The following is a 15,227-nucleotide window of genomic DNA, read 5'->3' as shown; positions in this document are numbered from 1 at the left end:
TCTCCAGGGGTTGACCACATTCACAAACTTATGTGTTCAGTATCTGGTTGTATATGTGTAGAGCTAAGGATAAGAGGGTAAAGACAAGAGGCAGAAGTGACACTAGGAAGGTACTTCCCAGGCAGAAGTACCTTTTTTACATAATCACTCCATTGATTACAGATTCCTTTATACTAGTAAATTCCTCCTAAACATGCAAAATCATCCCATTTTATGGCAGGGATTGGGCAATGATGGAGGCAGAGAAAGAAGGGAATTAATGTTTGGAGAGCCACATTTTTAATCATTCACACTTTAATGTGAAGTACAAGAATGCTTTGATTGGAATTTTAACCCTGGTGGCATACTGGTTAAGTGCTACTGCTGCTAACCAAAAGGTCAGTAGTTCAAATCCACCAGGCGATCCTTGAAAACCCTATGGGGCAGTTCTACTCTGTTCTATAGGGTCACTATGAGTTGGAATTGACTTGAGGACAATAGGTTTTTTTATGGAGCAGCTAGCTGTGATAAAGTCTCCCTGAGGAATGGAGTAGACAGTTTGATGGTGATGAGAAGTAATTTTAGAACATGGACTGGGGCAGGCTTGTGTAGCAGGCCCATTCTGCAGGTTTTGGCTTTGAGAGAAGGAGGGCAGAGGACCTTACAGACAGAATGCAGGTATGATAAGGGTTGTGGTAACTGGCATCAGCCAAATTCCTGTGTGCATTTTTTTTTCCAAGACTCCTAGTGTGGATCTCTGGGTATTGCCAACAGTTAATGTGCTTAGCTGCTAACCAAAATGTTGGTGGTTCTAGTCCACCCAGAGGTACCTTGGAAGAAAGGCCTGGCAATCTGCTTCTGAAAAATCAGCCGTTGGAAACTCTATTAAGCACAGTTCTAATACACATGGGGTCACTATAAGTTGGGTTCAATGTCATGGATTTAAAAAAAAAGTATGTATTACAAAAACCAAACCAAACTCACTGCTGTCCAGTCAACTCCAACTCATAGCAACCTTACAGGACAGAATAGAATTGCCCCCCTAGGTTTCCAAGGCTATAAATCTTCATGGAAGCAGACTGCCACATCTTTCTCCCGTGGAGTGGCTTGTGGGTTCGAACTGCTGACCTTTTGGTTAGCAGCTGAGCACTTCAACCACTGTGCCACCAGGGCTCCTGTGGGTTACAGACACCTTGAAAAATCATCTCAAATATCAAAGGCTACTATCTATGCTTATGGTAGTTTCGATAAAGAATATCAAGCATTGTTTGTGATGTTATGACACTCTCTTGCCAAGCTTCTTGCTTCCTAAAAATAAATGTTGACTGGTGAATTAAATTTTACATCTCTCTCTCTTTAGGTGGTTCTTCGGAGCAATCAAAAGAGCAGATGCTGAAAAACAACTATTATATTCAGAAAACCAGACGGGTGCCTTTCTTATCAGAGAAAGTGAAAGCCAGAAAGGAGATTTCTCCCTTTCAGGTACGGGCATTGTTTTGTGTGATTTAAGTATGTGTTCCAGAGTCCGCAGTCATGAACCTACGGAGTGAACAGGGAAATGTTAATTTAAAATTTGCCTTATGTCTTATCTGCGTAATTAGGCCAAAATTAAATCTACTGAACTACTCGAGTAATATAAAAAGTAAAATATTTCTATCTAGGGCTAGAAGTCCCTATAAACAGTTCCAAACATATGCATACTAGATATGAAATGAAAAAATATGAATCTGACTGCATTTTCTCACTTATACCTTATCTGGGAACCTTCTAGGGAAGTAATAAGCAAGAGGCAAGAATTGCGCTCTTGTCGGAATTCATCTTGCCACAATTCATTCGTTCATTCTTTCTTTGCATTTCATTTGTCTTTGCCTGGTAATTGCAAATGAATGCAAATGCTTTTAATTAACCTCATGACACGTAAAATTCAATTAAATGTAGGTTTTCAGCTAAAAGAGTGAAAAAAAACTCCGATGCCGTCCGATGCCGTCGAGTTAATTCCGATTTATAGTGACCCTACAGGACAAAGTAGAACTGCCCCGTAGGGTTTCCGAGGAGTAACTGATGGATTCAAACTGCTGACCCTTTGGTTAGCAGCCATAGCTCTTAACCAGTGCACCACCAGGGCTCCATAAAAGTCAAGTACATATTTACTCTGGGGCAACATACCCTGGGAAAAAGTAGCACAAGGGATCTGAGAGATATCTTCAAGAATTGTATGTGCTTATGTACATGTTCTTACTTTAAAAAAAATCTGTGTTTTAGATGTAGTTTGTAATGCTGCAGAGTGTCTTTTCTTAAAGATTCTACTCCAAATCATCTCCAATATGAGCCTTTCTTTCTCCTGCCCTTGCTCTGAGCTCCTCTGTATTGTTTATGCCTGTCATTTGTGTTATTATTCCCTTTGAAGCAAGTATTTTGTTTCTTCAACTAGATGTAAACCTTTTGGGAAAAGAGATTATGCTTACCTTTTATCCCTGTTGCCTTACAATAAATGCTTATTAAACATGATATCTATGGAATCACAGCAGCCTTTATGGCTCAGTCTTGGAATAGGCCCTGAGCCTACATGTATTGGGAACTTTGTCCTGGCCTAAACTCAGAGCAAGTTGTGTGTGTGTTTGCACCCATCATATTTCCTCACATCTGGTGGCTCCAAATATCAGGGCAGATGGATTGGAGCTGGAGAGAATCAAGAGCAGTGGTGTTCAGGCAGGTTTTTCAGAGAGGTCTGTACTTCAATTCCTGCCTATTCTGGCACTGGAGAAATATGGTATTCCTGAATCATGTGGATTCAACTCTATCCCTACCTAGTTAGAAAGACAAGAGGTTAGAAAATCCTGTTCTGCTTAATATTCTTGAAATGTGCCACTGACATTTCTAAAATTGTTTACCAAACCAAAAAACCAAATCCATTGCTGTTGAGTCAATTGCAACTCATAGCGATCCTATAGGACAGAGCACAACTGGATCATAGGGTTTCCAAGTGGTCGCTGGTGGATTTGAACTGCCAGCCTTTTGGTTAGAAGCCAAATGCTTAACCACTTTGCCACCAGGGTGCCAGTAAAATTGTTAATACCAGGGTGATACTCAAAATATTGAATTACTGATATGGGGTGTGCATGAGCCACGTATAACAGATGCCCCACCAGGCAGGGAATTCATACCACTGCGTATCTGTGTAACCTAGGTGACAGAAGTGAATATTTTAGACAGTAACATTTTTTTCCGATAATAAGATAATATGCTATAAAAATTTGTAAAATAAAAAAGGCCAAAGGAGAACAATTGAGGCTATCATCATTTGAAAATACCTTATTAATAATAGTTTCTTTTTTGTCAGGCTTCTACTATGCCTGACCTATAGGTCTATTTATTCACACACATTCATTCCCATACACAGAGAACAAAATTGTGATAATCTTGTTATGTATGTATATACACACATATATATATATATAAAAATATATATACATACATATATATAAATATGTCTCCATTTTTCTTATTTCTGTAGTATCCTGTGAAGATTTCTGCATACCCTTTAATATTTTCTACAGCATTATTTGTGGAAGCCAAATAACTTCATTATATGAGTGTACCATCATTTATTTAGCCTATTTCACATTTTGTACATTTTTAGTTATTTTGCTATTGTAAATCATGATGCAGGGATATCCTTGTGGATAAATATTAGAATATTTGAAAAATATCATGAGAATATTATATTTAAAGGAAGGAAAAGGTAGATCTTCTTGAAACCCCTAGGCTTAATGATGGCAAAGGAGAGCAGTAAGAGAATTCCTTGATTAAATGCATCCATGTTTGCCTTATGCCAATGTTCACATATCAAATCAAGCAGTCGTTACTCAGCCAGAAGTAGATTAAAAGTTTTAGATTAGTATAACCTGTTGCTGTCAAGTCTCCCAAATCATAGCAACTCTATAGGACAGAGTAGAACTGCCCCATAGAGTTTCCAAGGCTGTGCATCTTTACAAGAGCAGACTGCCACATCTTTCTCCCACAGAGCAGCTAACGGGTTTGAACTGCTGACCTTTTGGTTAGGAGCCAAGTGCTTAACTGCTGTGCCACTGCCCTCCTCCAAATTACCATTAAAAATATAGAAACACTAATATTTCCATAAAGAAAATAAACCAAAAGTAGAATTACCTGTGTCATATCTTTGAATAATGCCCAGGCTACAGTAACTGCTCTGAACACTCGCTAAGTAGAATACTGTCATAGTCATCTAGTCCTGCCATAACAGAAATACCACAAGTGAATGGCTTTAACAAAGGAAAATTTATTTTCTCACAGTCTAGTAGGTTACAAGTTCAAATGCAGGGCATCGGCTCCACGGGAAGTCTTTCTCTGTGGGTTCTGGAGGAAGGTCCTTGTCTTCAATCTTCTCCTGGTCGAGGAGCTTCTCAGGCGCTGGGACCCCATGTCCAAAGGACACGCTCTGCTCCTGGTGCTGCTTTCTTGGTAGTACGAGGTCCCCCTGTCTCTCTGCTTGCTTATATCTTCTATATCTCAGGAGATTGCCTCAAGACACAATCCAATCCTGTAGATTGAGTCCTGCTTCACTAACACAACTGCAGCCCATCCACCCTCATTAATATCACAGAGGCAGGATTTACAAGATAGAGAAAAATCACACAATACCAGGAATCATGGCCCAGCCCAATAGATACACACATTTTTGGGGGGACATAATTCAATCCATGACAAACACTACAGAACAGAACAGCTTTACAGGCTTAGAACAAAATTACAAGGATATTGGCAGTTATGTGCTATGAATACCCTAGTGCTTGCTTATGGATTTAGGGAGCTTATGTAGGCCTTGCTTGGAGACCTGCATATCATTATAGATTCTTTTTCAATGAAGTCAAACAATTTAGAGTCTTTCGAACAAATTATCTGATTGCTGTGTATTCATTCACTGGGGGACAGAGTAAATGCATACCATTATGATCTACTGAAAGGAAAATTTTCTTATAAGCCAGAGGGAAGGCTATACAAGAGAAAAATGGAAAGAAAAAGGTCTTCCATAAATCTACGTTAAAACAAACAACCAACTAACCCCACAGCTGACTGTTGATTACCACTAAGCATCCTCAGATATACCACCCATGGATTTCTTTCTTTGTGCGGTTGTCTCCTTAATCAGTCAGAATGGATGGTCTTCAATTTTGCGGAATGCTGTGTTGCCAGAGGGAGCCAACTAATATCCCTTTTGTATCTCTGTCTTTCTCACAGGGTTTTCCTTAGAAGCATTGTCTTTATTCCTTGGGTGGTGATGGCTTGTGGCTGTCACAGAAAGGCTTCAAGAAGGAGCATGATTTATTGATGCTGTGGTGGCGCAGAGAAGCCGCAGCTGAAGGTTGGGGTGGATGCTAATTGGGTTGTTGTGATCCTTGCATGGCTGTCAGCTTTTGTGAGGTCTGCGTAGATATGGGAAGAGAGTTAGGGCTATGACAGCTCTCATGACGGCAAGACACTAATTAGCTGTGAATTACAGCAGCACTTTTGGATATTACATATTATATGTGGTATCCAGAGAATCTATCTTCATCAGATGCATGACAGGTATTTTTAGTGGCCCTACTGTTACTTAACATTGGCAGTGAATTTGTTTTTCTGGTGGAAAATTTGAAATTCAGACTGCGAGTCCATTGGTTTGGCTGTTGCTTGATGTCAATTACTTTAAAGAAATTATTATTATTATTATTACCATTCATATTAATTTGATGTTTGGTGCCCTCTAAGCATTTGTATTGGAAACCCTGGCGGCATAGTGGTTAAGAGCTATGGCTGCTAACCAAAAGGTCGGCAGTTCAAATCCATCAGGTGCTCCCTGGAAACCCTCTGAGGCAGTTCTAGTCTGTCCTATAGGGTCGCTATGAGTTGGAATCGACTCGATGGCAATGGGTAGGGGGTAAGCATTTATATTATTGTTTAAAGTGCACTTTAAGGAGAAAGTGCTTTGTGGGCTAAAATTGAGCTGCAGGTGAGTTTTCCAGAAGATATTCTGCATCTTACTTTGTAATTTTACTTTAGGCAATTCTGCATATACAAACCTATAGAGTAATGGAAAGAATTCCAGATTTCTCCTCAGTGACATCCTTTCAAGAACAAATAATAATAGAAAATACCCAAACAATGACTCAGTTGAGGACATGAGGCAAAAAACTCAGCAACAATATTCAGGGAGCAGCATCGGGAATTGAGTTTATTTATTTATTTATTTATTTTAATTTTTTTAGCAAACACCCAGAGTGCCTGTTATGTGTCAGTGTCTCTGTTAGGGGAAGGGTAGCAACAATGAGCAAGGCACAGTCTCTGTCTTGGCCAACTCAATCTGGAGAAGGACTATAACTTGTCCTGTTGTGAGACAAGAGGAGGCAGGGACCAAGTCTTCCGGCCACAGCCAGGGAAAATTTCACAGAGGAGAGAGCATTTGCATTCTGTATAATTTGTGCTATAAGGTAACAGTGTGGGAATGATTATTTCTGGCAAAAATTAAATGCACAGAGTTGTGAATATGTCTGGTGTTTTGCAAAGTGGTGGAAGGGGAGGAGGATAATACAGGTATGTGTTATGGAGGTGTGTTTGTTATGTATGTGTGTGACGCTGGAAGAGTGCGGAGAAGGTTAGAGGAGGGGAGGGATGGCAGAAAATAAGCCTGGAAAAGTAAGCTGGGGCTAGACATCATGCTGAGGAATTTGGACCTTATTTATAAAAATGGTGTGGGGGCAGTGTCTGACCTCCCCTAGCTTCAAAAGGGGAAAGGAGAATCAAGACCAACAGCCCAGGGCTGATTCCCATGAAGTGGAGGTCAGACATGCTTTCTCTCTCCTTTATCTTTACCAATTCTGACACCAACTGTCCCTGCCATGGCATTCCACTTCTCTGCTGGGTTCGATAATTCATTTCAATGGTCACACAGAACTCACAGACCATACTCATGATTATGGGGTTTATTAGGGAAGTAACGGGTTACAATTCAGGCTCAGGAACACTCAAGGATACAGTTCTTTCATCAGTACAGCCTCTCCCCTGCTGTGCTTGCAGGCATGCATCTCCCTGGCCTTCACCCTCTGTCCAAAGACACTCAGCTTTCTTGTTTCATGGGCTGGGAAACCCACTTTGACATCTTCCTTGAGTCTCTCCTGTTGGTCTCTCTTGCTTGTCTCTTCTTTCTTCGTGGTGGTGGTGGGCTCTTCTCTTTTTCTCCTGTGGGCTCCCTCATTTCAAGCCAGTGGGATGGTAAAACTGACCAATCCCTTTGGTGGGCCACAATTACCATGTCTGCACAGTCCCACGCAGTGACTTGGGTGGGCGTTACAAGACCATGGTAAAAAGGCCACACAAATGTAATCAATTGTACCACATTATTCTACAGAGGAAAGTTATAGGGAGAAAGGGACGTAGTCTGGTCTTTACTGAGTAAAGCTTATATTAATAATTTCCTCCTAAACATGCAAAATCATCCAATGTTTTGGTGGGGAGTGGGCAGTAAAGGAAGTGGGGAAAGTTACCTTTGACAGCAGTGTAGAGAACAGATGAGAAATTTATAGTCAATAATCTGGGGAGAAAGTGAGAGGAGCAAACACAGTGGCATCATGCTGCCACTCAAAACCACATGTGCAACAAGAGCAGAGTTCTAGGAACATTCTGTAGAGAGGTGCCACCAGACTAAGCCTCAGCTGGCTACAGTAAGGCTCCGCTCTAACACAGGGTGTCAACAGGAGGGACAGGGCCTCTGGGTCGCTCTCATTTTTTTTTTTTTTTAATGGGACAAGTGTGGACATGACCCTAGGTCCAGGGATAGAAAAGACTGCTTTGGATCTAAGCAGTTCTGAGTTTAGATATCAACTATTTATAGGGTTGTTTGGAATTAGAGGGTTGTTTGGAAAGCCTGTTGCTGTCGAGTCGATTCCAACTCATAGTGACCCTATAGGACAGAGTCAAACAGCCCCATGGGGTTTCCAAGGAGCAGCTGGTGAATTCAAACGGCTGACTTTTTGGTTAGCAGCTGAGTCCTTAACCACTGCACCACCAGGGTTGCTATGAGTTGGAATCAACTTGACAGCAAGTTGGTTTGGTTTAGAAAGCTCAGCATGTATGGGCTGTGGGAAACTGCAGCTTCTCTTGCCTGGAAGAAGGAAGTTGAATTCAGGCGCAGCCTGTCTTGTAGGGGGTGGGGAGTGATGGTGGGTCAGGGCCAGTGGGCCCTTTGCCATCGAATCCAGAGACAGCCCCCAGGACTATTAGACAGTCCTCCTATCTCCACAGATGACAACCTGAGCCAGGGCAGAGGCATGGGAAACAGAGAGGAAAGACTGGAGGTGAGAAATATTTAGAAGATAGAATTGATAGGAATTGGTGGCTGACCAGAAATGGGTAGGATAAAGGAGAATGAAGAATCTAGGATGGCTTTCATACCTCTGACTTAAGTGACTGGGAGACAGTGGTGGCTTTAACCAAGGTGACGTAGATACGGGGAGAAAAGGAAATGGGATGGAACAACATAAACTCAGAGATGTTTGAAGTACTTGTGGGTGGACATACAAGTAGCCATTATCTTTTTTTTTTTTTTCTTGCTTCTACTGATTTTTGAGCAGAGTACTTACTATAATAAAACTCCATTACGGTGAGCATGTAAGTCCCATGGAGTATGTAAGACTTTGACAATAGTAGTCTGTGATTGCCATGAAGTCCCTCCTTGAGAACATAAGATACATCTCTGTAGCGATATAATTTAGTTTTAAAATAAGTATACTATAGAAATTTTAGAACCAAACAAATGTTTGATGTCCAAAGTAATTGATTGCCATCATTCAAATTATTACACAATTTTTTAGAACTGTCTTTACAAAAGGAATGCCACTTTATGTTAAAGACCCTTACTAAAAACCCATTGCCGTTGAGTCGATTCCAACTCATAGGGACCCAACAGGACAGATTAGAACTGCCCCATAGGGTTTCCAAGGAGTGGCTAGCAGATTCAAACTGCCGACCTTTGGTTAGCAGCTGAATTCTTAACCACTGCACCACTGAGGCAGTTGCATGTTCATTAAGGGCAACTTTGATACTTGGAAGGTGCCAGAGTTATCTGAAGCAACTTACTCAATAGGATGGGTGATTAACCTGAGTAATGCCATGGATTTATAACTTCATAAATATTTCTGCATGCCTTATAAACTATTTCTGAAGGCAATTAAAAAAGCAATGAGGACAACAGCAGCATCATTAGGGAAGGTGTGTGTCCTCTCAGGTTGACCCTCTGCGTATCCTTCATGTTGAAGTTATGTACTGAAAGATTCATTTATGTTTATGAGTAACTCTTTCACCAAGGGCAAAAATTTGCTTCTCAAACTAGATTATCAACTCCCTGAGCAGAAGAAACATATTTGTATGGCTCCCATCCCATGCTTCTGCTCTATCCCCATAGCTTCCAGTACAGCTCTGTGAAGACAGTAGACACTTCAACACTCACCTCTTTGGAACAACCAGAACATAATTAAAGAAAATGTTGACACATTGTGAAAAATGTAACTAATGTTGCTGATCAGTTTGTGTAGAAATTGCCAAATGGGAACCTAATTTGCTGTGTAAACCTTCACCAAAAACACAATATTATTAAAAAACAAAAACAAACAAACAAACAAAAACTCACCTCTTTGCCTGCTAGTCTACAAAGAGCAAAATAAGCAAGGCCATTGTCACTTGCTTAAACCTCTGAAGTCTGGGCCATGTGAGATCACAAGTAATCCTCTTGTCTGCTGTAGTTCAGACTTATTTTAAAAAGATGATTTCTCACCTTGACAAGTTATTTGCTTCCAGGTAGTAAGACTTTTGTAGAGGAGATAAAATAGGAAGAGGATATCACTTGTAGTATGGCCCGCTATTTCTCTGTGAGGCACAGGATTTACACCCAAATTCACTTTACACTGGCCATTCAGCTATCACTATTGCTCCCAAACTTTTCCAGATCTGCTGACTTAATCCAATATGACTGTGTCCCAATGGCAAAATGCTCTGTGTTTTCTTATTGACCCCCTGAACCATCCATTCATTCTTCATTTAAAATTAACGTGGACATAGTAGCCACAAGAGTTTGTCAGTAATTCTATTACTATTAACCATGAATGTAAATAAAATTATATATCCCCGAGCAGAGGCAAGTATTAAATGACTGGAAAAAAAAATGCTCCTTGAATTTATAATGCAATGAGACTATATGGATTCTAGGAGCATTTGGATATTGCTTAAAGATGTTTTGCTTTTTAAAAAGTGCACATGCTGCAGAAAGAAATTTTTATGTTAATAACTCTAGTATCTCATATAAAATGTATTAAATTTTAAACATGTTTGTGCCATCTTAGAAAATGCCTTTTAATTAAAGTCATAATTTAGTTGTGTTCAGCTTAATTGTGAATATCATTGCCTATAATAACAAGTGACTTTTTGTGTGAGTTATAGTTTATGCTGCCTTTTCTTAACATTACTACTGATAGATTATGTTTCAGATCTTTCAAATATTCTATAAAGTTAAATTAACTTTTTATTATGTAGTTTATATATATATATATATATCAGTGTTTGTGTCTTTACACACAGTTATACACATTCAGATGCACAGGCAAGGAGCCTTGCTCTCTAAGGCAGTAGCTCATGGAGAAGTCTTCTATCTTACTCAAAACCCATGATTAGCATTTCTAGTAGCTACATTATTCTTTAGAGGGTTTGTACTCTGTTTTTTTTTTTTTTTAATTTTTTATTTTTTCTTCTTTTGGTTGATATGTGAACCCCCTATACTGACTTGTCTAAATTTTCCCTTCTGGTTTTGCTTGCCTTGTTTTTTATTTTCCATATTGGTATTTTGAGCTATTTGGAGGAAAGCACAACAAATAAATAATGCATGTTATTGCCCTTTGAGAGGTCCCTGGGTGACACAATGGTTTGTGCTTGACTACTAATCTAAAGGTTGGCAGTTTGAACCCACCCAGCGGTACCATGGGAGAAACAGCCTGGCGATATGCTTCCATGAAGATTACAGCCAAGAAAACCCTAGGGAGTAGTTCTACTCTGTAACAAATGGGGTTGTCCTGAGTAGAAATTGACTTGACAGCAATGGGTTTTGTTTATTGCCCTTTGAATGTGACTTCATAATAATCAATTTCTAGATGCTAAATAATAAGCATGAAGTTGATAAGTAACATGGAGGTTGGCGAAATTGCTGTCTTTTCACAGTTCACGACATGTTCTGCTTCCATGTGCTTTCATTTAATAGCTGCCAAAATAAGTCGGCCCTTTATTTGCATTTTTTATTACATTTTACTTCTAGATTAAGGTACTGCCTCGGTAACACTCACTGGAGTTAGTATTCCCCTGTTTTCTATTCAACTGACTGAGAACATACGTAGGAGGTACAAAACTGGAATAGCCCTGTAAACTATAGGAGTCCCTGGGTGCTGCAAACTGTTAAGTGCCTGACTAATAACCAAAAGGTTGATGGTTCAAACCCACACAGAGGTGCCTCAGAAGGAACGTCTGACAACCTGCTTGTAAAAGATCACAGCCTTAAAAACCCATTTCTACTCTGCAACATATGAGGTCATCATGAGTTAGAATGAACTGGGCAGTAACTGGTTTGATTTTTGGTTTGGTAAAAACTAAAAAAAAAGAACCAAAAAAACAAACCCAACCTTGTTGCCATTGAGTCATCTCAGACTTATGGCGACCCCATGTGTTTGGTAAACTGTCTTTTAATTAATGTTATGCTAGAATCTGGGTAGATTTCTAACTGCAATGTGAGTGTAGGTGAACTGAGACTTTGTAAGTGGCTGGAGCAAACTTTGACCTTTGCATCAGATCAAGACCAGTCAAGAGGAAGATGCGAGGATGCTTTGACCCATACCAAGTGTGTGCCCTGTCTTAAAGAGGCAGTATGTACAGCTGCCAGGAAACCAGCCAGCTCTGCCCTCCTACATAGAACCAGCTAAGTGATCTGGGTCTTCCCTGAGCATCCACGCATAACCTCCTTCTTCTCTACATCCAGCAGAGCAAGTGTTGTAGCGGTGGAAGATGACAGCTGTACTGCAAACTGGGATGTGAAATTGATTTCTTCTCTGAAAGGAGGAAATAAGAGCACTGCTATCTCGTGAATGTGTTTTTCACATTCTTCTGGTGAAGCAAACACTAAGGATTACAAAGGAATGAATTCTTTTTCTTACTGTCAGTAGGCAAGGAGTGCACCCTTCCTCCAGCAAAGCCATGCAGGCTGAATATTTGCTAGACATTGGCAACACATTTAGGGGCTTGGCGAATTAGCAGCCTTGTTTAGGAGCTAAGAGCTAAACGGGATGCAGAGGAGGACAAATGCATGTGCTTTCCTCCTAAAAACCAGATTTCTTTTCATTTAAGGATGACAATAAAATGGATAAACAAATAAATAAGCCATGACATTCTGGATATTCAGTAATAGAATTTCCAACCTCTGTTCTGGAACACAAATTCTAGAACACTCCATAATATACCCCTGCCCCTGACTCAACAAAACATGTTACAAGAAGTTTAAGAAATACAACTTTTTCTACCTAGAATTTTTTAAACTAATGATCACACAAACATTTCTTTCTCTGTGAAACATGATATCTTAGTTTCCTAGTGCTGTTCACAGTTCAGGAGGCTAGAAATCCAAATTCAATGTGTGGCTCTAGGAGGAGGCCCATCTTTGTCTGTTAGATTCCTCTGCCTCTGTTGTCTTCAAATAGCATGTCTTTCTCCCTGTGTCTGCATCCTCCATGTTTATGCTGCTCCTTATATAACTCAGAAGAGATGAGGTTTAGGATCCACCCCACACTGATATGACCTCAACTAACTGGTTGACTACACTATGTAAGACTGTATTATGGAAAGTGATTATATTAGATTACATCCACAGGTGGGGATTCTAGCACATATTTTAGGGGGACCCAATTCAATCCATAACATATGGTTTGGGAAATAATACGATGGTATAAGAGATGATGAACAAGAGACTGAGATGTATTAAAAACCCAGACTTTTGAAAAATATTCACTAAAAGGCACACAAGGAACATTTTGAAAGCATTTGATTTGAAATAATAAAATATAAGAAAATGCAAATTCTGTGACATTAGGCATAAAAAGCAGCACAAACAGGCAATAGATAGGAGAGAGCAAACAGGAAAATTGTCACTGCAGGGGAGCATATTAGGGACATAAAGAGCCAACTTGAGATGCTCTCTGGAGAGAGAAGAAAAATAAATGAAAGTTTGAGAAAGCAGATGATGCATAATGAGGAGATATTCTTTGAAATTTATGAGAATAATTAAATGCAAGCAATAATTACATATGTAGTAGAGGAAAACTTCCCTGAGCTAAAACAAACAAACAAAAGAATCTGTTCTTGAAAAGATGCATGGTGTTCCAAGCAAAATAAATTTAGAGATAGATCCACACCTAGGGTATCTTTTCAACATACTTCTGTCATGGGACAGAGTAAAATTGTCTCATAGCATTTCCAAGAAGTGGCTAGTGGATTTGAACTGCCAACCTTTTGGTTAGCAGCCAAGTTCTTAACCAGTGGGCCACTAGGGCACCTAGTATCATGAGTAAATGGAAAAAAAAAAAAATTGTGAGCATTCAGAAAAAAAAAAAAAATACAAAAGGATAAAAATTAAGCTGGCCTCAGAATTTCCCTCCACATCATTAAACACCAAAACCCAATATATAAAGTTGTTTCTTCATTTTTCCCTTTAACTTTAACTACTGATAAAATTGAAAGATACCTGTATTTTTTTTTTTTTTTGTATACTCTCACTAAAATTCACTGATAGTTACATTTTGAGACATTTACTTTCTCTTTCACATGTATAGATGTAAGTTGCAGATGTGCTATTTCACCTCTGACAACGTTAGTGTGTATGCCTTATGAATAATGACATTCTCCTACATTTCCACATACCTTTATTAACCCCAGGATGTTTGATGCTGATACAATAATATTATTTAATGTATAGTCTATATTCGAATCTCTTCAAATTTCCCGAAACTGTCCTGGGTACTTTATAAAGGGGCCCTGGTAGCACAGTGGTTGTTTGCCTGCTATCCAAAAGGTCGGCAGTTCAAGATTCTCCAGCCCCTCCTTTTTTTTTTTTTGTAATTTATAAAAGGTCTTTGTTTTGTGAAACAATCAAGGATTATGAATTGCATTTGGTTATCATATCTCATGAGTTTCTTTTCTCTAGAACAGTCAAAAGACTTCAGTAACTTGCCTTTGCAAGAGATATGAATTTGTAACTCTCTACCTTGACATTTCACCCCTCATACCCTTGCTGAAACCCATTTTCCAGCTTAATCTTTCATGCTTCCTTAAATCAAAGTCTGCTCGCTGCAAAAGGGCACCAACTATTTCACGACTTGCCTTGAACTTCCCCTCTTTCTAACCTTTGTTTTTATTTTCTTTGGATTAGTTCTGCATGTTGAATTTTTTTTATAAATGTTTGTTTACTGAAGGTTGAATTTTTAAATAATGTGCTTGCTTGACCTTGCCTTTATGTAGAAGAGCAATTTTGAAAACAATATTGAAGGGAATGACTGGAACTTTTTTTTTTTTTTTTTAACTGTTCACTAATTCATTCACTCATACATTTATCATGGATCATTACTCTGTGTTTACTACGTAGCCTAATTTTGTAAGCAACTAGTTCAGACCATGACAAGCATAATAATAAAGTTATACGTAAAGTTCTTTAAGAGTACAGAAAAGAGTCCAGCTAATTTTCTGAAGGGCTTCATAAGGGAAGTCATTACAGGGAGATGAGCCAGCAGGCAACAGTCTACCCACTAGTGATTAAAATAAATAAAAAATAGTGCACACAGAGTTTACTTTTCTGTTCAGATACTGTGCATTCAGAAACTTTCTTACTTTGAAAAATCGGATTTTTTTTTTTTTAGATTAAGAATGAGGAATTATGATCTGTGGTGTATTTTTGAGCATTTTAACAATATTGAAATCTATAAATTGTTTATCCACTACTACCTATATACTTGAATAACTAACAAAGGTATTCAATTGTATATATTATAAATGTGGTCATGATAAATTCAATATGGGTTATATTTTTAGATAGCAAGACAGTGCCAGAACTGAGATTCAAACCGTGGTGTCTCTGATTCCTGAGCACAGATAATGTATAAATTTAATGATCTCAA

General features: G+C 39.1%; 1 protein-coding gene across 1 annotated transcript in view; it reads left to right on the top strand.

Annotated features, from left to right (window-relative positions):
• FRK (fyn related Src family tyrosine kinase) overlaps positions 1–15,227 on the top strand; it is a 104,798-nt gene that overhangs the window by 54,122 nt on the left and 35,449 nt on the right. Inside the window, exon 2 of the mRNA XM_003404277.3 lies at positions 1,340–1,461. Coding sequence (XP_003404325.1) covers positions 1,340–1,461 — 122 coding nt within the window. The remainder of the gene's footprint in view (positions 1–1,339; positions 1,462–15,227) is intronic.

Source organism: Loxodonta africana, chromosome 1 (genome assembly GCF_030014295.1).
Source record: "Loxodonta africana isolate mLoxAfr1 chromosome 1, mLoxAfr1.hap2, whole genome shotgun sequence".
NCBI lineage: Eukaryota > Metazoa > Chordata > Mammalia > Proboscidea > Elephantidae > Loxodonta > Loxodonta africana.
Note: the sequence above shows the minus strand (reverse complement) of the source record. Positions and strands in the feature narration are given on the sequence as shown.